Here is a 23836-nt window from a genome sequence, read left to right on the forward strand (position 1 = left end):
GTTTACCCATTTTCCAACTTATTTCTTGACTTTTAACTCTTTGTTAAAATAGGGCTCTGTTTCTCAAAGGGAGGGGGCACTATCCTAAATTTCAGACTTTTTGTGCAGCTGTTTTCAGAGGTAATTCTAGGGACCTGTATGTTTTTGGCTTTTCCAAGATGGTATGATCTAAGGGGAGGTGTGATTACTACTCTCCTGTACTGTTTCCTGTTTTGTGAGTAACCACAAGCACCTTTTCAACCCTGGAATTGTGACCAGAGTCCTTGCTCCCCTGCTGCCACATGTTCTGCTGTACTAGTGTTAGGCTCTAGGACTAATACCCAGGATTGTGACCCAGATGCAGGTATAGGCAATGCAACAAAGTCCTGCCCCAGCAAAGGAACCTCTGTAAGTAACCTTCTGATCCATTGTCTGGTCCCCTTCCCATGTATGGGCAGGGAGGTCTGGAAACTGCCACTACTGCCACTGATTCAGTCACCCCAAGGCCTGATCCTGGTTTGCGAGGGTCTGGTTTGTACTGGTGTGGCCTGCACTGGACTGTACTCCTCTCTCATCCTGATGCAAAACACCTTTTCTGCTGACTTTGTAAGTTGTCTTGGGTTGGAAAATTGTTTCACTTAATTTTTTTCTATGTTCTGCCACTCTAGAATTTATTTAGAGTCATTATTTAAAGGTATTTGGATGGGTTTGGGGGAGAACTCAGATAAGTCCCTGCCTTTACTCCACCATCTTGGCTCTGCCTCTTTAATACTCATCTTAATGGTCAAATCAATTCTTCAGTCTGGCTAAGGATATAAAAACCATGAAGACAGAGACTATTTATAGTTTTTCTTAACCCCAGACCCTAGAACAGGATCTGACACATAGAAGGTAACAAATGCTTATTAATTTGAACTGAACTATACTTAATTGAGATGGAATTGTATTGAATTGTAGCGAATAAAATGGCTTGGAAACAAAGGGGTCCTTAACCTGAGTGTCAGTGAACTTTTTTTTTTAATTTGGATAATTTCATTTCAATATAATTGTTTTCCTTTTAAATTTTATGTATTTTACTTTAGACATTCAAAAACTCTTCTGAGAAGTGGTCTGTAGGCTTCACCATACTGTCAAAGAACCAGAAGTTAAGAACCCAAAAGGTTAGTTAGAACACTAGCTGATTCAGTTGCCACAATTGTAGGCAAGCTGAATATCCAAGACCTTCAAATTAGGGTCACGGAAAGGCATCTTAGATATGCTGGAGCAGCCTTGGGAGCTTCACTTTATCTCCCTTGCTCCCAGACCTCTGTGGAAATGAAATTTGGGGTATGAAGAGAAAGAGGAGTAGCAGCAGCAGCAGTAGCAGCAGCAGCAGCAGCAGCAGCAGCAGGAGGAGGAGGAGCAGCAGTAGCAGCAACAGCAGGAGGAGGAGGAGCAGTAGGGGAGGGCAACTCTGCTGGAAGGAACATGACGGGGTGGGCAAGCTGCTGGCAGAGAAGACAAATCATCCAAAGCTACTTGTACTGTTAACATTCCCCACCAGTGCTGTGACCCAGGAGGGAAATTGAATAGACCAGATAATGATTGCTGGGCTTTGAAGAGTACAAGCTGTGGAGGCAGAAGCCTAACCGTGCCTCCACAGGGAGAGAGGACCAAAGACAGGTGCACAGCCCACAGCCCGAGGGGAGAATGATAGTTTCATTTACCTTTTTTCTCAGTCAGAGTGTGTGTTGCATGGGAGCTTCTTGAAGCTGAAATGTTGTCTCACTCATCTATGTCTCCCCATCAGTTTCCTGGATTCAGCTGTTTGTAGAACATGGTATTCGATGAGTATTTGCTAACTTTGGTGATTAGAAATGAGAGGAAATGAGGAGGCAGACAAGGAGTAGAAGGAAGTACAGAAAGTCATTGTTCACCCTTTGGAGACCTGCCTTGAGTATGGGCTGTGGCAGATGTGGTCATGGAAGTCTGGCCCCCATAGAAAGTGTGTCTTTCTCTAGGGATGCAAAAGTATAACATGGACATTGAAGTGGTTGTATTTGGGGACCAAGGACATCTAGATAAAGTAATGAGCTATCTCAAGGAAGAGAATGGGGAAAAGGCAGTGTTAGAAAGCATGCCAAGAATGGATTTAGACAAAACCTTGAAGTGTATTCTAGAACCATAGATGGGATGGGACTTGAGTCCAAATGGGTCATTTTTATAGAAAAGGAAACTGATTTAAGTGAAAGAAAGTCTCACAGGTAGCTTATATTAGAACCTGAACTTGAACCCAGTGTTCTACCTCCCACACTTTGCTGTAGTCCCACCATTTACAGAAAAGTATAGATCAATCCCTTACCAGATCACACTCAGTGACTGAGGTTATTGAAAATCATTGTATTACAAGCAAAGAATCTTATTAAATCTTGTCCACAAACCACAGTTTCTTCCATAAAAAGGGAAAAAGACTTAAGTATTGTTTTAGTATTGTTTGTTAAGTATTGTTGCCCACGAACTTATAGTAAGCAACAAAATATTAGCAGTTAATTCGGTTACTATTCCCACTTCAGCAACTTGTCATTCAGCTGTGTTTTAATGTTCACCTGGTAAGGTAAGTTTGCATAATTACAAGATGACAGGCAGTAAAACATTAAATTACTGGCTAGTGACATAGTATACCATCCTGCTTGGAATATGGTAGTTCTGCCTTATTGGCGGTATTCTTGGAAATGCAATATTTTTTAGTGCTCTCTGTGTGTGTATGGGGGGGTATTTTATTGGTTTAGGTTAATTAGGGAGTTACTGGGGTTCAGTTTGCAAGACTACTGGGAAGGCTGGGGAGGAAATGGATGCTAAGTGAAGTGAAGCATGTCTGAGGTCTTCTTGAAAGAGTCGACTAGGTGAGGAAGTTATCCATCAGGACTTTCTAGTCACCTGGACAATTTATACACAGGTGATCTTGTCTTCATAGACGCAGCCCTAGCTTTTCAGATGTAGTTTTAAACTCTGACTCCAGGGACAACCAATATATAATTCACAAGAGACGGGCAAGCACTCAAGGGCAGAATCTATTCTCCGCTCCTCTTCCCCTTCCCCCTCCCCCTGCTGTTTAGGTGTGTTCCGCCTCCTCTTGTTAGTGTTTTGACAACCTCAGATGTTCCAAGTACCATATATACAGATGCTTTAGTGTCTGACATGAATTTGTATGTTTACTCAAACCCCAATTATAAGAGGAGACATCCGGCCTTTATAAGTAAGGAGTGTAATTCTTCTTTTTCTAAGACACTTAATGCATTAGCCCTCCCTTATAAAGCATCCTAATGCCTTCCATTAAAAGTATTTCAAGCCATACATCATGGGGTTTCAGCAAACGGTCAATCTGAGCCAAGCTGCCACCATATGGGGTATATAAGTTTATACAGATCTGCAAAAGGGTTTTTAATCTTAGAAGATTGACTTACACACTATGGTATGTAGAAATTAAGGAAAAGATATATTATCATTATTATCATTTTAAATCTAAAGCAGATTTTTGTTCAATAGTATCATCAAATTCGTATTTTAAAACACTATTTCAGGAAATCTCTTTCATCTTGCATGGTTCACTCTTATTTCCCTTATGTCTTGTCTCTCTGAATAAATTGTAAACAACCTCAAACAGATTGTGTTTTAGTATTGCAAATCTAGAAGTGAAAAGTGTCTCAGAGACTATTGAAGAACAGGGAGATGAAGGGACTTTTCTGAGGTCACCAAAGTAATATGTAGTAGAGACAGGAAGTGAAGCCAGTGACTTTCTTACCTTTCTTTGTGTCCCCAGAACTTGACATGGTGCCTGTTACCTAGTAGGCATTTAATAAATGCTTGTTGACTGGCTGACTCTTACCCTAGAGACAGTTTTTTTTCTACTTTACCACATTATTCATTTTTGTAGCCTTCATAATGCCTTGCACATGGGGCACAATCAATAATAAATGATTGATTTTAATGATCAATAAAAATTAATGGAATTGAGTTGTTTTGTGCAAGTCCAGTTTTAAGATTTTAGAGTTTTTTTTTTGTTTCTGTTTTTGTTGGTTTGTTTACATATACAGTATATTCAGGGGTCATTTCCCCAAAGGTATGGGAATGGAAGGTTGAACTTCCATAAACCTGAGAAGGCAGCCTATTGGTGGTTTGTGTAAGGATAGACTATATCCTTGGTTTATAGCACAATTGTTCTCCATATAGCTACTCCAACAATTGTAGTTCTCCATATAGCTACTCTTCCCCTGCCATCCCTTAAATGAAAGTATTACAGACCTTGTCGAATATATGTAGTAAAACAGTGAGCCCTAAGCAAAGAGTTTCAGCCTTAAGTCTAAAAATCAGACCTGAATCATGGGACACAAAGTAGTGAATATTCCCTAAAATCAAACAAACAAAAATACATATAGACTTAATGATAGAAGAAAATTGAGTGGATAAAAAAATTTGAAAAATCTGGATGGGGTACAGGGAAGGAAAATTTGTTTTGTTTTTTTTTTATTTTGCCATTGTGAAATGTGTTATTGTGTTCTGTAGAGCCATAAAGAGACAGTTGGTCAGAATGATTAAGGTAACTTTTTGACATTTTGAAATGCTATGGCAACATACAATCTTATGTATACTGTGTGAATGAATTTATTTTCAATCAGTAAAACATCAACTATTCAGAAATATATTACTTTCCTGAACCACAGTGAAAGAAAATACAAAATTTACCCTTAAAAATCTGAGGTTTTCATGGCTAATGAAAAAAGTAAACTTCTACATTATTATACTTTATCTTCTTTTCTTTTTTTTTAGCACAGACTTGTTATTTCAATGGTATGAGAAACTGCCAAAGTAGATAGTCTTAACACCAATCCAGACTGGCAACTCACCTGTAATTTACAGTCTTAGAAAATAGCCTGTGAATGAAGTAAGGTTAAACAATTTGCCCGTGATTATTTTGCTAGTATCAATCAATCCATCGATAAGCATTTGTTAAGTACCAACTATGTGCAAGGTAACCTGTTATGTTCTGGGGATATATAGAAAAAAACAACAACCGTGAAATAGTCCCTACCCTCAAAGAGTGTATTGTCTGAACCTAAGTCTTCCTGGTTCCAAAGCTGACCTTCAGTCTATTCTGCTATGTTACATCTCATTTCTGTGTTTAGAAATTTAAAATATGAAATTAGAATACTTGCTGTCATATGCTTCCCCCAATTAAGACTTGCCCTCAGAGGCGTTATACTGTGCTTAGCTGAAAATTTCATTAAGTTTGCAAGAAAAATTTTTTGGCACAACCTGATAGGAATATTCTCATTTTCTTGGCCAAGTTAAACTGCAATAGTTTATTCACTGTTTTTCTAAGTGAGCCATTTCTTTTCAAGAGGAGAAAGGAGGAAATGTTTATTATATTAACATTTTGTACCTCAGTCAGAGAGCCATGGCTATGATAGACAGAGGAATGTCAATGGAAGTTATCATGTCAGGAAAATGAATCAGTTGGCACAGTGTGCATACAGTCTGTTTCTGAGTATTTGTCCTAAGAGAAGGCAGCATGAGTACAGATGATTAAGGGCTTTATGTCAGTATGAGGGAGGAGATGCCCCTTTGCCCCTTTGCAGGAACTACAGTGACCCCAAGACAAATCTCTTGGAAGGAGAGGGAAGAATTTGCTTTTCATCCCCTTCCTGGGGAATAATTGTTCTCCTAAGTAGCACAGGGCTGCCTGAAACAAGTGCCAGATCTATCATTAGGGTACCTGGTTTCAAATCTTGGCTGTTATCTGTATGACAATGGGAAAATCACTTCTCTTTTCTGAATTTCAGTTTTCCCCTTTAAAAATGACTGATTTTTGTGGAATTGGTCTCTTCCGGATCTAAATCTATGATCATCTGAAATATTCTGTGTTTTCCTCGTTGTTTCTCCATATGTACCAGGTGGGAATACCAAGTCTGCTGTGTATTTGTGATGTAGGGAGGGAAGATTATGTGATTCAAAGTTAGTGGTCCTGTAGAGTTTTCTTTTAGTTCTCATAAGGGTTTTTTTTTTAATTCCCACAGTCTTAAATAGCTTACCTGTAAAGTTATATTTTATTCTCCAGAGTAGCTTTTTTTTCCCCAGTAATACAATGCTGTCTTGTGAAAGCTGTAATATCACTTGTCTGCTTACTGATTCCAACACAACTTCTCTTGAGTTCAGCAAGAGGCTAAGGCTAGAGATGTTAAAACCTCATATGGACTGTCTTTATCACATCTTTACTCATACATCCCTGCATATACCACTGTTTTTCCACTGACTTCCCATGAGTTATCAACTCCTTTTTCAGGAAAGAAAAAAATCTGGATGTTTTAGCCCATCAAAAGGATATAAGAGTTTCTGTTAAATAAGACTTCTGTTGCAGTGTGACTAAAAACAACTTCAAATGCTCCAGTTCTGTAGGGTAGGCATGATTTCAGGTAGGTTTTGTTTTTGTTTTCTTTTTTTTTAGAGGAGAAAAAGCTGAAATTTCTGAGCTTAACTTCTATACTTTAACACTTAATTCACAACTAACAGTGTTTTAGGGGTTCATCATTAAGGTAAGGAAGGGCCCATCCTTGACTTTTTTTTGATCCCCAGGGCTTAACACAGTATTTGATACAGAGCAAGCCAGAATTGTGTTTAGAGCTTTGGACTCGAATCCATGAAGATGTGGATCTTGACTCATACTTATTAGCTTTGTGAACCAGAACAAATCACTTTAACCACTCTCACCCTCAGTATCCTCATCTGTAAAATGGAGAAATAAATTATACCTACCTGCCAGGTGTATGTGTGTATGAATCAAATGAGATGTATAAAGCACTTGGTAAACCTTAAAACAGTATATAAATACTAGCTATTATTAATGAATATTCGCTGACCATGAATGCTGACAATATACATAAACCATGAGATTTTCAATTATTATTAACATCTTTCATTTGGAAAGATTCTGGACTGGGAATCTTCTAAGTCTAGGCCCTGCCACTAGTTAGCTGTGAAAAGTTGAGCAAATCACTGTATTAGGACCCCAGTTTCCTCATCTGTGAAATGAGAGAGTTACATTATCTAATCTGAATGATCTTTTCCAGTTCTGACTTTCAGTGGTTTCATGATGGCAGAGTAGATATGAAAAATGTCTCTTTATATGTCATTTACAATGTAAAACAATTGATGGAGAGAAAAATAACTAGGGAAAAGGTCATATAGGAATACCTATATCAGTTCCATTGCCCACCTTCTATCCTGTGGGTTGATGCCATTGACAGAGACATTTTGGGATAGATGAGAGATATCAGCTATGGTGACCCAATAATCACATATGCTTCTATGTCAGTACTTGCCTCTCTGGCATATAAAAGATTCAGATACTGCATCCCCTTAGGAGAAGTATCCAACCAGTATTAATATTTTAGAAATACTAGAAGTTGGAAGAATAACCATTATTCATCAGTAGCACCTCTGTGACACTAAAATGAAATAATGGATTTTTTTAAAAGACGGAACGACTCCAGTTGTAGAACTATAGAAATATTCCTCTCTCGGGGACGCTGCATTCTTCGTTTTTATCTTTTTTTTTCTCCTCTTGAGAACATTTTGATTTACTTCTGTGATAAGCTTATAACAACTAGGGAAGGCAAAAGCTGGAATGAGCAGAGCTGGGAGGGAGAAGGGGATGGCAGATGAGAAATGGGTCCTGGTAAATTCGTTTGGCTCCAAGTCAGGAAGCATCACTGACTGTGTGCATCCATTCTGTGGTGCAATTCATAGTTATGCTGGTGTCAGGCAGAGATCTGACCTCCTGCCAACCTAGGTTGGTAGGACCTGGGGCAAAGTGTCTTTCTAATGAAAAATAACAAAACCTAGGAGTCCTATTTCACTACAGTTGCAACCTTGGGAATATAGGCCTTATCCTGTAACCTCCTTGGGCCTCAGTTTTCACATCTGTAAAAAGAGAGAGATGAACTATGTAACTCCAAGGTCCTTCCTACCTCTAGATATATGATTGTGTGATCCTATGAGGCCTTCAAGGGTTATATTACTGAGATACTATGAATCAGAAAGCAATGACAACAACAACCACTACATAATTTTTGGTTGAATCAGAGTCATCCCTGAGCATTTTCACATGACATTTTGGTAGGTGAAGAAAACTACAATCCCTGTATGTGTGTGCTAATTTTTTTTCCCCTAAAGTTGATTCTTTTTTATCTGCTAGGGTGGAATAGGGAGGTTTTACTCAATTTTTCACACAGAGAAATGTAAACTTAGAGAAACAAAATAATTGCTATATAAACAACAATTATTCTGTGCCAGAGTTTAGAATAGGTGCAAAAACAATTGATAGAAACTCAAAGGTGTGCTAATGTCCTGCACATTCTTGGACTCTTTCAGTTCAAAATCATATATTAAACACTTATTGTGTGCAGAACACTGTAATTGATGCTAGGATAGATTTAGATAAGGCAAAATGCATGATGTTTATTCTCTCGGAGAGAATACAAATGACAGTAACAACATGAAATAGAACGTGAGAAGTATTTAGAATCTAAGACTTGAAAGAGAGGTTCCTGAGATCAATCATCCATCCATGCTAGAATTCCCTGTAAAATAAGCCTTAGTCTAAAAAAGAAATTATAAAGAAATAAAAATATACCTTGATCTGTGGAATATGACATATACTATATTATTAGATGCAGTGAATTAGAAGACTAGATTTGCTTAAATGCACTTTTTTCTTTCTTTTTGACTCTTTCTTAAAAGCAATGACTCTCTGGATTGGGTTGATATATTGGAAATAAAGGTGATATAAAAGCAAAAAATGATAGGAAAGTATAACATAAATGTAGTATTTGTATAAATGTATACAAATACATAGGTACATATACATATATCATACATATAATATATGTAAAGCCATAAAATAATAAAGGTGATATAACACTAACATATACATGTAAACATACACACATGTATATGCTATGTCTATATTTAGATCTAGATCTAGATCTAGACATCTAAATAACAATATTTCCATCCCTCACAAATATGAGGTCATCCAGATTTGAGCTCTTTTTAATAACCATGAGCTCATTGGTTGATGAGACAATCAATCCCATTCCATTGTAGATTAGCTAATTCCAATTTAAAGTTCCCTGCCATTCACTGGAAGTCATCAGCAAAGGCTGGACTGGTTGGTCACTTATCAGTGAATATTATAGCTTTCATGATGTGGATAGGACTTGGGTCAGATAATTACTGAGGTCCTTTTCTACTCTGAGATTAAGCAATTCTAATAATTCTACTTTTTAAGAAATTATTTTTTATACTGAGCCAAAATTGGCCTTCCTGTAGCTTCAATACAATGGACATTTGCTAAGCACTTCTTGAGTATAAACTACTATGCTAAGCATTGGAGAAAATACAAAGATGAGGTAAGACATGTCCCCTGCCCTAATGGAGCTTGAATTTAGTCAAAGGACAATACACACACACAAACACACACACACACAGATACACACACACACACACACACACACACACTGAAATAGAATGTCATAAATGCCTAAGAGAGGTGCAGTGAAAGACTTAAGCAAGGTCAAAAGTCCAAGAAAAGAAAAATATCAAGCATTATCATTTGATAGTTATAATTGTGAAGAAGTTTTTTTTTTCCCCCTCTTAGCATCAAGGCCGGATCTGCCTGTCTGTATCTGCTATTCAATGCTCTTAATTCTGTTTATAATTTCCAGGCTAAAAAACATGTTAATCATTGCAGCATGAGATTTCACATTGTTTGTTTGGAGACAGGCATGTCATGGTATAATTTATGCTATACGTGCATGAGTGTAAATCCGCAGTCAGAATTGTGATTTTAATGATTCAGATACTCCCAACAGTGATGAAGATCATAATGTATCCACATCTCCCACTCTGTTCAGCTTTTGGTCATTTCCTCCCATAAGTTTGCTATAAGGGTTCCATTCTTTGTGCTGAGGGCCTTCCTTGATTTCTTCTGACATTGTGAAGATGCCAATGTAGCAAGAGGGCTTTCCACTGTTATCCAGAAAAAATCAGTCTATCTTTATCATGCCAAGTATATTTGCACTGTTGTCCAGAAAGATCAGTCTATCTTTATTACATGTGCACATCCTTGATGACATACTTTGTTCATTCTTTAAATTTCTTTATGTTGCAACATACATGAAGAAATGAATATGTGAGTTTGTCTACCTTGTGTATACTATCTGATTACAAAGAGTCTGAGATTCAGCTGTATAAAGCTGGGTCTCACTCTCCTTTCCCTTAGCTGTGAATTGATAAGGGCATAAATATTTGGGTTCCTATTGATGTGGAGATTATATCATGAAATTGATAGAAGCAAAATGAATATAGTAACCCCTTCAAGATGAAGAGTTTGGCAAGCTACACACAGAAAAAGCCTGGATATTTCAATACCATCCACAGACATGATTAATTTATTATCCTTTTAGAAGGAAGTATTGATGCAAAAACTTCCAAATTGTGCCATTATTCTGCCAATGCCTCATGGAGTGTTAGGCACGTGGAACATGTTATTGATAGTCATTTGATAGAAAGAGAATATAGTATGGTAGAAAAACACACATACACAAACTCACTGACCTTTGGCTTAAAACAAAGGATCTGGGTTCAATTTCTGACTCTGCCCCTTGCTAGCCATATCACAAGATCATTGATTCAGAGCTGGAAGGAACACTATCAAAAATCTACTCTAACAACTTTATTTTATAAATGAAGAAGCTAAGGTATATGGAGGTTAAGTAATTTGTTCAAAGTAATTTGAGATGGCAGAACTGGAATTTGGTTGTAGTTCTTTGGACTTTTGATCCATTTTTCTTTCGCCTTTGTATCTCAAGTGCTTATCACAATGACAGCACATAACAAGCACCTAATAAACACTTTTTCATTCACTCAGTCACTGCCCCATGCATTTCACCTTTCTGAACCCATTTCCTCATCTGTAAAAAGGGAATGATCCTATTTGTGTTACCCACCAGAAAAGGTGAAAAAAAAAATGAAATTGTAAAGCATGAGACTTGTAAGCTATTATCATCATTATGTAAAAAAGAAAAATATGACCTGAATAAAAATCTGGAACTGAGACTTAGAGCTCTACGAAACCTTTGAGGTCATCTAGACCAACTCTCTCACTTTCTTCTGATCATGCGATTATTCTAATTTTTTTTCATTTCTTCTCAAGCCTTCAATGGCACCTCTTCCCAATTGCTTAGCTGAGGATCTCACTTCATATATCACTGAAAAAAACTGACGTCATCTCATTTTCCCTCCTCATTTCAGATGTCTTCTCTTGCTATCTCCTCTTCACCCTCATCTCACATGAAGAACTCACCCTTCTTGCCAAGGCCAATTCTTCTCCTTTGATCTCATTCCTTGCTTCTTCTCCAGTATCTTGTTCCCTCTATCATCCTATGCTTTCTCAGATCTTCAATTTCTCCCTATCAGCTCTTTCTCTGCTATGTATAAACATACTCTTTTCTTACCCATCCTGCAAAAAAAAGCTCACTTTATCTCACCTTCCCTTCTGGCTATCATCCTTAATCTCTGCTTTTCTCAGCTAAACTCCTTGAGAAAACCACTCTTTGCCTCCACTTCTCTTATCATTCAATTTTAAACCCTCTTCACTCTGGATTCTAACCTCCTCATTCAATGAAAACTGCTTTCAACAAAGTCTCTGCTGATATCTTGAGGACCAAGTTTAATGATGGTTTCTTAATCCTAATCCTTCTGGACCTTTCTATAGTTTGGGACCTAGTTTATCAGGTTCTCCTGGGTACTTCTTTTTCTTTAGGTTTTTCTGACACTACTCTGTCTCCCTTATGTCATGCTGATTCTCTAGCTAGAGAATAGTCTAGATGGGTTCCCCAAGGCTCTGTCCTGGGTCTTCTTCTATTCTCCGCCCCCCCCCCTTTTTTTTTACCAGAGATTTTTAACCTTTTTTTGTATGTGATATGGACTCTCTTTTTCAATCTGGTGAAACCTATAAATCTCTTTACATAATTATGTTTTTAAATGAATAAAGGGAAGTACATAGGATTACAATGGGAGCCTATTGTATTGAAATACAATAACAACAAAATAATGATGATAATGATTATAGCTAGTATTTATATAGCACTTAGTATGTGTCAGGCGCTCACTATGTGTTAGGTGCTGTACTAAGTCCTTTACAAATATTTTCTCATTTGCTGCTCACAACAACCCTGTGAGGTAGGTGCTATAATTATCCCTATTTTACAGTTGAAGGAAATGAGACAAACAGAGGTGAAGTTACTCTTCTGAGGTCACACAGCTAATAAGTATCTGAGGTGGGATTTGAACTCAGATCTTCCTGACTCCTGGCCCAGCATTCTATCCCCTAGTCTACCTAGCTACCTCAATACTTAAATATATTAAAAAACAAACAAACAAACAAACAGAAAAGTTCACACACCTCTAGGCTAAGCATCCCTGTGCCATACTCTTTTACCTACCTAGGATCTCAACAGCTCCCATGGGTATAATGATCGTTTCTATGCAGATGATGTGCCTAGCTTATTTTAATAGCTTTCTACTTGGTCTCCTTGACTCAGGTCTCCCCCCACTCCAATTACCCTTCACTAAGTTGCCAAAGCGATTTTCCTAAAGTGCAAGTTTAACCAAGTCACTTGAATTCTACTCAGTAACCTCCGGTGGCTCCCTATTACCTCTAGGACCAAATATAAAATCAGCTGCTTGACTTTTAAAGCTCTTCACGTGCTGACTCCTTCCCATGTTTCTAGCCTTTTTACACTTTACTCTCCTCTCCCACCTTCCACATACTTTATGATCTCTGTCAATACAGGCAGCTTACATTGTTGGCTCGTATTAACGTTAGAGTTCATTAAAACACTGAAGTATTCTGTAACTAGAGAGGCAAAATGGAATAATTGATAGAGACCCTACCTCAAAATTAGGAACACCTGGTTTTAGAGTCTGCCACCTGTCATATACATTTTATGTGACTGTGGCCTATCATTGTGACTCAAGTCAACTTTTTAAGGTTATCAATTGCTGAACAGATGAGGAAGCTCCCAACTAAAAGGCTTGTTCAGTGATGAAATCACTGTGTTTTTTTTTGGGGGGGGGAGGGTTGTTTGTTTTTTTTAAGTCAATACATTTCTCCCACTCTGGACTTGTGAAATTGAAATTTTGTCTCCAGATATAGCACTCATTATTTATTCCTATTAAATTGCATCTTTAATTCATCCCCTTGTACTAGCCTGCCATGAACTTCTTTAGATTCTGAATCTCTGATTCAACATGTTAGTTCTTTCTTCCTGCTTTGTCTTTCACAAATTCACTAAGCATAACTTCTGTGGCCTCAAACAAGGAGTAGAGAAAAGTACTTCTTACCAATAGTCACTAATGAAACTCAAGCTGATTTTATGGGATTTCTAAACCAGAAAAGAAAGGAAACCAAGAAACCCTCAGGGAGTTAGAGTGGATATGTGGAAGAGGGACATGATAAGAAAGCCCCTCCCCTGATCCCACCAGGGTAAGGGTGAGGGGTAGGTCTAACCTTTTCTCTCAATCTTTGCTTCTATATGACTTTCCCTCCTCATGATACATCTCTATCCTTGCCAATGTTATTAAACTATGATAATTGGCCTTTTCTGCCTGGTCACTACCACACTGAGATGAAATCACTTCATACAAGTGACAAAAAAAAAGTGACTTCTGGGATTTGCATATCTGTGCTTGCTGGCACCTGGGAATGATAGATAGTTTTCCTTATCATCAGCTTTCTTTCTCCTTTAAACTAGAAATGAAAAAAAAACCCACAGTGAAAAGTGGTATTGAATTACACAGAATAATAGGAAAGAGACTCTAATTGTGAAAGCCTGTTTTGTGATATAATAGGAGTTAGCAGCTAAAGCATTAGCTGATATTCACACCTCAGCACACTGCTGGATTTATCCGCTCTAAAAGCAATACCTGAGTTTTCTTATATTCTGTTATATTAAAGAAGAAAAAAAGAAGAGGAAAAGGCCATCTGCCTCCCTTTGAGAGCAGCCCAGCAGCCTCCTGGAAACTTTAGGGAGTTTAACACGGTATAATGGAGGTCATTTCGAAACAGACTTCCTTCCCATGGTAGGTTTTGGATGAATGACTGAGGGCTAGTTTGTTGTTTTATAGGCGTTTCACAAACCTTACCCCTCTCTGATCCCATCAGATCTACTCAGCTAAGCGAGTGCAGACCAGGTTAGTCCCTGAGACCCCTCCGGGGAACACAGAGGTGCTGTAGAAAATAGCTAGTGATTGAAGGGAACTCTCCTTTCCCTCAGGGCCTTGGTTTAACTCAGAATCAATTCTGTCATTCAGGGGGCCCTGGGCAAGTGTTACTCTTTCCTAGGAATTATTGGCCAAAGTAAATTCTGTGGGCTCTGTCTACCCTTTCCCCTGAAGAACACTTACCTTCCAAGGACCTCAGTATTCAACATTCGTTCCTCCTTGTGCCTGTTTAAGGTGTTTGTACCAGATTACTAAACCATTTTCTTCTGTGTTTATGCTTTCACCATGTCTTAGCTATGCAGGAAAGCAAGAGGAAGTCATTCAGGAAAGGCTGATGTAGTGTAAAGAATTCTGGGTTTGGAGTCAGAAGACCTGGATTTGAATCCTGACTCTGCCACTACCTCTGTGACTTTGGCCATTCCCTTAATTTCTCTGTGTCTCAGTTCTCTCATATATAAAATGAGAAGGGTGGATTAGAAGACTTCCAAAGTTTCTTCCAATTCTATATTATGACACCATGATCCTATGATAACCGACAAGCATTTAATCAGTGCTCATCTTGTCACAAACACTCTACTAAGTGCTGGGAACACAAAGACAAAAATAAAACAGTCTTTGCCCTCAAGAAACTTCCATTCAGAAAATAACAAAAGTAGCAACAGAAGGAAAGTTAGACGTTATACAGACAAATTCTCTTTTTAGGTAGGATGAAATTATGACTCAGTGAGTTAGTTGTCAAAGGTTAAATAGATGCTAAGTAGGGAAGGTGGGATTGAAAATCAGGTTTCTGATTCTAAAATCTAGTACTTCTACTGCCCTGTGATGACAGGTCTGAAGAATTGATGCATTTCTAGTTAAAATCCCATTAAAAGAATTGATGCATTTCTAGTTAAAATCCCATTAAAAGAATTGATGCATTTCTAGTTAAAATCCCAATAAAAGCACCAGTGATTCTTAACTCTTGGCTACACTACTGAACATGGATTGATTGGAAAAAGTTGTTCAGGAAACAAACGTATTCTCCTCCCACCTTAACACAAGTATTCCTTCTCTTGATGCTGTGTATGTAGTCACTTTTGGGGGTAGGTAGGTAGTGCAGTAAATAGAATGCTGGACTGGAGTCAGAAAGACTGAGTTCAAATCTGGCCTCAGACATTTACTAGTTGCGTGAGCCTGGGCAAGTCACTTAATCTTCTTTGCTTCAGTTTATTCATCTGTAAAATGAGCTATAGAAGGAAATGGCAAACCACTCCAGTATCTTTGCCAAGAAAACCCCAAAGGGGATCATAAAAAGTTTGACAAACTGAAACAACAAGAATTCACTTTGGCCAAGTCTGCCAGATGTGGGGGTAGGATACAGGTGGGGTAGGGAGTAGGGAATTCTTACTCTGATCATTCAACAAAACCTTATGTTTGAGAGAAGAGGATCTTATGACCAGCCACCCACTACCAATGACACCTAGTTAAATGAAGAGATATTAGAGAAGGAGAAGAAATCCAGAATACAACCATGAGGGATTGTTTATATTTTAAATTGGATATGACAGAGTGTATAACCCAACCTCCTCATCTTACAGATGGAGACACTGTTATGGAAAGGGATATGCTCAAGGTCACCCAGCAGAGGAGAGATACAAACCAAGGTCTTATGACTTTTTCACAGCCTCTTGAATTCTGACTAAGAGCACACCCTCCCCCCCGCCCTTCAAATAAGATTATAAACAATAGTTAGACTCCTAGCTAGTTTAGGCCCTCACGTTCATGCCATATATTTCAGCTACATTTTATGTTGGGTTTTCATGGACCTGCTGAGGAACCACCATTTATAAACCTTGTTTCCATGGAGAAATGTGTTCTAAGTTCTAAACAGGAGATATAAAAACAAACTTTTACCACATAACCTGTTCATATTGGCTGTGTTGTGCATTTCCATATTCCAGCTGACGGCCCATAGGACTTGTGCTCTATTGATCTGTTTATAATAAATGCTCTTGAACCATGCAGACATTCTCTATTCCCTGTTTATGAAATACTCATTTTTTTAGTGATCCCTGCCACCACCAAGACAATAAAAAGCATGACTGCGTGGTGTTTACATTATCTGATGAACGTGACTGTGTGCCATTTGCATCGTCTAAGGGCAAAGCCTAGTGAAGCAATAGCTGATATCTTGGTACTTCCTTTCATCCTACCATTATGTAGCAATTATCCTTAAACTCCCTTTGACCCTTCATACTCTGAAGGTTTTGTGAGGAAGGCACTGTATTTTAAATGTAAGGGTTTGGTCATCACAGATGCTTAGGAAATGTGAATTGAAATAAATCACATTGTTGTGATCTATACATTTAAGTTGGAAAGACTGAATCAAAGGAAGAAAATGTCTACAAATGGATAGTTTCAGCAAGTGTCTAAATTCTCAAATTCAAGGCTTGGCAGTGGGAAGAATAGGACTCCCTATAAACTGAACTTCATTAGAAGAGCTGACAAGACAGGTGGTGTTAAACCTGAAAGTTTGGTTGAAGAAGGCAACAAGCTAGGTGATAGAAAAATCCATGCTGTTTATTATTTTCCTTTAAACGTAGCTAGGCTAGCTTACTTGTATGTGCAAGGAGTCAGAGCATAAGCTCTGGCTGTCTCAACAAAGGAGTGAGAAAATTTATGTACATTATTTTAGCAGACCCAGCAAGCCTGTGTTACCTTACTTTTATGACCCCCATATATGTTTAACCATGATACAAGAAGAGGATTTTCCTTAATGGAATAGGTTTGTAAAGACGAGTGTTGACAAAGCTCAGTTAAAGTATATACCCATAGAATATTAAGTGAGGTGGTCTTCTTAATGGCTAACGGGGGTAAGAATGTCCTTAGGTCAGTCTGATCTGGCCTTGTTGACACTGGTAAGGGTATTTCCTGAGCAAACTCTAGAGAACTAAGAAGCCCAGGTCCTGGATCTTCTTCCAGTTACTCATTAATTGAGGCTCTGGGTTTGGTTGAAATTAAAAATGATATAAAATGGTATCAAATGTTCCATGGTGGGAACTATAGAAAAAGAGGAGACGGAAGGCACTGTGGATAGAGCTGTTTTTCCTTATTCATTCCTATGTGCTCAGACAAAAGTTGTTTGACTAGTTACCTGATTCTGCACTCTCATTTGGCCATTTAGAACCTGGCTACAAACAGTAAGAAAGACTTAAAGGTGGTGTTTTATAGACCCAGACCTCTGTTTAGCTCTTTCTCCGAAACTCCAAGCAAAGAACTAAAGTGAAGTGCCTAAGGCTGCCAGAGAGATATTATCATAGGGTAGGTCGGGAGGGAGAAGCCAAGATCAGGCTCCTTTCTAATTCAGGGAAACTTCAATGTGAGTTCTAATTAGGCTGTGGAGAGTTCAATTAAGCTAAACAGTGATTAAAAATAGTTTTAATTAGAAAGCTTGCATTTATGCCCATATGATTCCATTTCTTTTAAATCTTGCTTCAAATGACTTTTTTTTCCTTAATATTAGTTGCACCTCCATCTACTAAAGGCCTCCTCTAATGTCTTGTCATTATGAGATCTCAAAGAGCAGGACTGAAAAATAACCCTTTGATAGATCCTACTAAAAGGGTGCAGGGCAATAAATATTTTTAGTACAGCTTGATGATGAGCATATGAGTATTAAGATGAAAGTAGGTAATTTGGGAGACATGGATGGCTATAGAGCTATTTTTAGCCATAGCAATAAGACTATCTTGTAAACATCTAAGGTTGGATTCTATGTCAGTGAGAGGGTGTATCCATGCCAATAAAATCACCCATCCTTAATACCTTTAAGTTAAGCCATTAAGTATGTATAGGAAATGAGTGCTTAATCACTGTTACTTCACTCATCAGACTATATGAGTGTATATGTTTCTCCAAAGGAAGTTTATTTGGATTCTTGAGATAATTTATATTTTGTGCCCAAATTGTCCAGGTCTTTTCTTTGTTCACTTGTCCTTGGTAATAGAGGCATAATAATGATTCCTGGGCAGAGATTCTGTGAAACATCCAAGACAGTCTATAGCCCTTGGGGGCTGCTATTGTCCCCTTGCAGAATTTCTCCTACCTTCTCAGTTTGCCTCAATTTCTGTTTGAATATATGGAATTACTTATTGAGTCCTCAGCATATGTCAAACAGCTTACAAAGCCCTGGAAATACGCTTTCATAGGTGGACACAACAACTCTATAGAGAAGAATGGTGGCTAGGGAAGGGAAGTTTGGTCTGCAGAATGACAAGGACAATGACTTGATCCATACAGCTGGATTGATTTGATGTATGTGCCCAAAGCGAGAGAGGAGAAGTAGGGGGAAAAGGAGACATACAAATACAAGTGCAGTGATGGCTAGATGGCTAAAGGGGCTGTGAAGTATGGTCTGATGTTTGCCCAGTGGTCTAGATCTATCTAGTATTCTAGATAATTTTTTTTTTCATTTCGTCTCCCAAAACAAGATACTTTAGACTAGAGACTATAGCTCTGTGTGATTCTGGACATTGAAGTCTAGTGTTTTGTTAGTTTTTTGTCTAACCATCCTCTCTGTTACAGGCGTACAATCTGAAATTAGCAGCTTTGATTTATTGGCTTAAAACTGGAATGTGAAGTTTGTTTTCAGTTGTATCCAAATTCATAAATGTATTTTATTTTATTTTTTGCTTCTGTGACACAGGTTGTGGATAATGATAGACCAGAAGGGTCCAAATTTCGACTTACTGGAAAAGGTGTGGATCAAGAGCCAAAAGGCATTTTCAGAATCAATGAAAATACAGGGAGTGTCTCAGTGATGCGGACTTTGGATAGAGAAGTAATGGCTACTTATCAGGTAAGTTCTATTTGGTTCCCGTACTGAATATCTGTTTTGTTGGTTTTTTTTAAGTCTGCTTTGTATTTTTGGTTTTGAATTTTCTTATGCCTCACCAAACCTGTTGGTGTAGGATGTCTCTCCCTGAGGGTACTACTAAACAGAGTGTGACTGGTGATCTGTTTTCCACTGTCCTATAACCAATAGCTCACATGTTTGAAATTAGGTCAAGATTCAGAATGGCCTTATTATCCATATGAAATCAAAAGGTAAAAGTCAGTCATATGACAGACTCACCAGGTCACATCTGTTCTATGCCAGGACTTCTTCAATTCATTCAAGATGGCTCTATTCATTTCCTATTCCCTACTCTGAAAGTATAGTTATTCTGAGTTTCCCCAATCCCTGTCATGTACCCTAATTAGTCTTTCTTGGTGCTAATGCTTTTCCTCTAAGTGTAAATCAGCATTCACCTTTAGAGTGTCATGCACCATTCAATTCAATGAATCTGTATCTGTTCTTATGATGGTCAACAGAAGGACAGAGAGCCTGAGACTCACTTGCAATAGAAAATCTTGAGCACCATGCTGTATTGTTGAGATTCTGCTTGGAGTTGGGCAGGCACATTGCTTTTGGCTGAGAGATATGCCACACTGTGATTATCCAACGAGATCCAGTTATCTTTGGCATACTTTCCTTCCTCTCAGAAGCCTCACTAAAGAGGTCTCTTCCAAGTGTTCCAATCTGTTAACATCAAAGTGATGGGCAGAAAGCACCTTGGCACATGAGACAGACTGACCTCTGTCTGATACATGTAGAAAATAAAGTGTCAGGGCTACCAGAAATATCCTATTAGTCTAGTTTAAATTGGTGGGAACACAGAGTGCACTTGAATCTGTAACGAGTACCGGTGAAAGAAACCATCAGGGGACCACTTTCTTTGATTCTGCTTTTCTTTCCATGTATCTCTAATCTTTTAAACAATTGCTTCATTAAGTTGGATCTTATCACTTTGTAACTGGGTACTAAGGATAAAAGAGGTAGGCCATTATTACAATGCTTTGGTACTTATCACCACTTTCCTGGGTTTGGTTTCTCTTATCACATGTACACAGACAATAAGATATTATATTTAGAAGTGGAAAAGAAACTCAAGGTCATGTGGCCTAGCCTTCTCTTTTTTTACAGATGAGAGAAATGAGGCCCGCAAAGGATAAGTTATTTATTCAAGGTCATATAAGAATTAAGTGGCAAAGCCAGGATTCATACTGTGGTTTTTTGGCTACAAATATAGCACTCATTTACACTACACCACTCTCCAATTTTCCAAATGGTCCCCTCCTTCAATTAGTTGCAAATGACCATGGAGTACATAAGAGATTTCAAAAATTCTCGAAGAATGAAAGGGATAGAACTTACTGGGTTGGGAAAGGGAGGGCTTCTTAGCTATGTGATATTACCTGGAATAGGGAATGGAATAAAAGTGTGACTTTGCCTGAAAGAAAGAGACTGTATGGGATTACTAATAATAATGATTGAGGAGGGTCAATTGGGAGTGAAAAAAAATACACAAAATTTGGAGTCAAGAAGACTAGAGTTCAAATCCCAGATCTGATGCTTATTGTTCGTAAGACTCATTTGATTCTGGTTTTCAGTTTCCTCATCTATAAAATTAAGGGAAGATTTTGTTTTTCTTTTTCTCTCAGTTGGGAGTGGGGGATGGGGTAAGAAGGTGAGGTGGTATGTTTTTGCTCATTAAAAAAAAATATGTAATTTAAAAAAAAAAATTGGAGGGAATCAGGGTTAAGTGACTTTTCCAGGGTCACACAGATAGTAAGTATCTGAGGCTAGATTTGAATTCAGGTCCTCCTAACTACAAGGGTAGTGCTCTTTTATCCACTGCACTATCTAGCTGCCCCAATATTATTTAAAACTTAAGGGGCTAGTCTAGATGATCTCTAAGGTCTCTTGTAGATCTATGGTCTGTGAACATATACAAATATCTGACATTTATATCACTATTCATTTTACCAGGAGGTGTCTAGGTAGTTCTGTGGATAGAACACTGGGCCCAGAATCAGCAAAACCTGAGCTCAATTCCTGCCTCAGGCACTTGTTAGCTATGTTACTCTGGACAAGTCACTCAACTTCTGTTTGGTTTAACCCAGTGGAGAAGGAAATGCCAAACCACTCTGGTATCTTTGCCAAGAAAACTCCGTGGACAATCTGGCCCACAGAGTCATGAAAAGTTGGACACGACTGAACAACAAATTAATTTTGCTAAATTCTTTCACATGGATTATCTCATTTGATCATGGAAAGTGAGACTGGAGTTGTCCAAGATGGCAGTTATTTCCAGTAGTGATATAGACTGAAATACTATAGACTGTAGGGAGTAAATAAATTCAAAGAAATATTCTACAATTAGCCATTAATGGTGTAGAGATCATTTGGACCACATTCTCCTAAGGCTGATGTTTTTGAGAACACCAGCCCTTATACTATACCAAATTTATAGACAGGATTCTTGATTGGGAAGACCATGGCTAGGAACCAATGTGGCAGTTCTTGGATTCTCATGATCTGGTTGAAAGATTTGAAGTGGCAGATAAGTTAAGGATCCGGCACCTTATTTATAGACTAGCAAGACACTACCACTGAGTAGTATAAATTTGCTGAGCAGATGGGAGTGGCAATAGCTCAATCTTTGGAGGACCTAATGCCCTGAATTTTCTGACACCATGAAAGATGTTTGCTTTGCTATCCCATGAATTTACTGTGGTTTTCCAGAGAGTAGAATTTTGAAGAAAATTTCTGCTTTTTACAATTTGTGAAAGTTAGTAGTTTTGTTTTGTTTTGTTTTGTTTTTTCTGATGGAAAACACATTAAGATTCATGCCTTTCAGAAGAGGACCAGACATATAGTGGCAGGGGACTGATCTAAGCCTTAGGTTACTTCCTCTCTCATCTGGATTCCTGGAGTGCTAAGACCTACCCCAGGCAAGAGAAAGAATGATCATGGCTGAACTCCTGAATTCTCTGGTTCCAGGCTGTCCCCTGATCATTCTAGCCCTTGGTGCCCCACTTCCCAACTCTGGAAATACTAGTGCATCTCTTCTAATTGATTCTCATTTTGTGCAAAAAAAAAAGATGGAATTCCTATTAACTTTTCATATCTATTTAGAAAAGTTTTTTTTTTTTTGAGCTCAGGGAATTCTGTGAGTTATTTCAGTGTTTTCTTTTCTGGACAGAAGCAAACCTGCCTCTGGAAAGAAAACAAAAGGAAATGCGCAGATCACAAACATTGGCATATAGATTGAATCTCCAATAATCTCTTCCTCAGTTTCCCCTGCTGTAGTTTCAATTTAACAGATACCAAAGCAAGACAAAAAAATATGTTAATTTTTGGGGAGAGGGTATTCTTACCATTTATTTATTGATACTTAGCATTCTAAATTATTAAGTGCTAAGAATATGTGAGCCGGTAATTAATGATGCTTTTTAAATCTAACATGTAAACTGTTGAATTAAAATTCTTTGGGCTCTTTCTGATAAGAAATTATCTAGTATATACATATATGTATATATATATATGTATACACACACATAAATATATGTATCACATGCCTCTATGTGTATATTTGAAGATTATCAAGATGAATTGCTTAGTATTCATTCCCTCCTAGCCAAGAAACTGACAATCAGTTCTATAAATTCCTATTTCCCCATCCTTTTTTCTTTGCCTCCCAACTCACTAACAACTTGGCTTATTGGTGTAAGGCATGGAGTTTTATTGGTTAGTTAATTTATTTTATTTTGTCACCCTGTTTCTGTCCTATAAGGCCCACAATTCTTCCTCACTGTCTAGCCTTCCTCCCCCTCCACCTACTCTCCTCAAAAAAAAAAAAAAAAAAGGAAAGGAAATGTGCTTCTGTAGATGCCTGGTCTACAGTGGCACCTGGAAAAATAATTTAGGTCTCACAGAATTGGGAACTGACATATTAATGCAAAGCTCCTTGAAATATTACTCATTATTATGCCTTTTGCCAGCATTTGAGTGATTTGTGAACTCTTCATTGGAATAAAGTACTGTAAATGATTCATGAATGGCCAAGTTTATAAAATTCTATAAAAATATTAGCAGGTGGTAATGGTTTCATCACACAGTGAGTATAATCTGCTAGCCTCCATATTTGCCAAAATGGGAGAATAGGGAGTTGGACAGAGGGCTAAGTCTGACAGGAAAGAAAGGAAGGGATTGGATGGTGTGGGTTGGAGCATGGTGGAAGGTTTTGTTGGTGGGGGGTAGGAGGTGCAGCAATTAGGCATGCAGACAGATGGGGAGCAGGCAGCATCATCAGTATCCAAGAGATGTAACATCTCTTGGGTGGATTGTAGTTGGGGAACAATAAGCAGTACAGAGACAGATTAAGCCCTGATTAATGGTAGAAGTGGAAAAAATACCAAAGATAAATGCCTGAGAGGCAGTGGGGTTCTCGCCCTTGTTCCTAGGGCAAGGGCAGAGATAGACATAGAAGTCCATTCTGAGTAGATACCTTGGGTCATTAAGTTAGAGCTTGCCATATGAACTTAGCTTTCCACTCATCAGCCTTAGTGGTCTCTTGTAGATCAGGTCCTATGCTGATCAAATGAGATAAGTGTGAATGAGATAAATGAGTGTGAAGCACTTAGCATAAATTTGTTTCACAGTAGGCACTTA

At 38.1% G+C, this 23836-nt stretch overlaps 1 protein-coding gene across 1 annotated transcript in view; it reads left to right on the forward strand.

Annotated features, from left to right (window-relative positions):
- Nucleotides 1-23836, forward strand: part of CDH13 (cadherin 13) — a 1345123-nt gene that overhangs the window by 615672 nt on the left and 705615 nt on the right. The window contains exon 5 of the mRNA XM_036749176.1: nucleotides 18986-19138. Coding sequence (XP_036605071.1) covers nucleotides 18986-19138 — 153 coding nt within the window. The remainder of the gene's footprint in view (nucleotides 1-18985; nucleotides 19139-23836) is intronic.

The sequence above is a fragment of the Trichosurus vulpecula genome, chromosome 3, assembly GCF_011100635.1.
Source record: "Trichosurus vulpecula isolate mTriVul1 chromosome 3, mTriVul1.pri, whole genome shotgun sequence".
Taxonomy (NCBI): Eukaryota; Metazoa; Chordata; class Mammalia; order Diprotodontia; family Phalangeridae; genus Trichosurus; species Trichosurus vulpecula.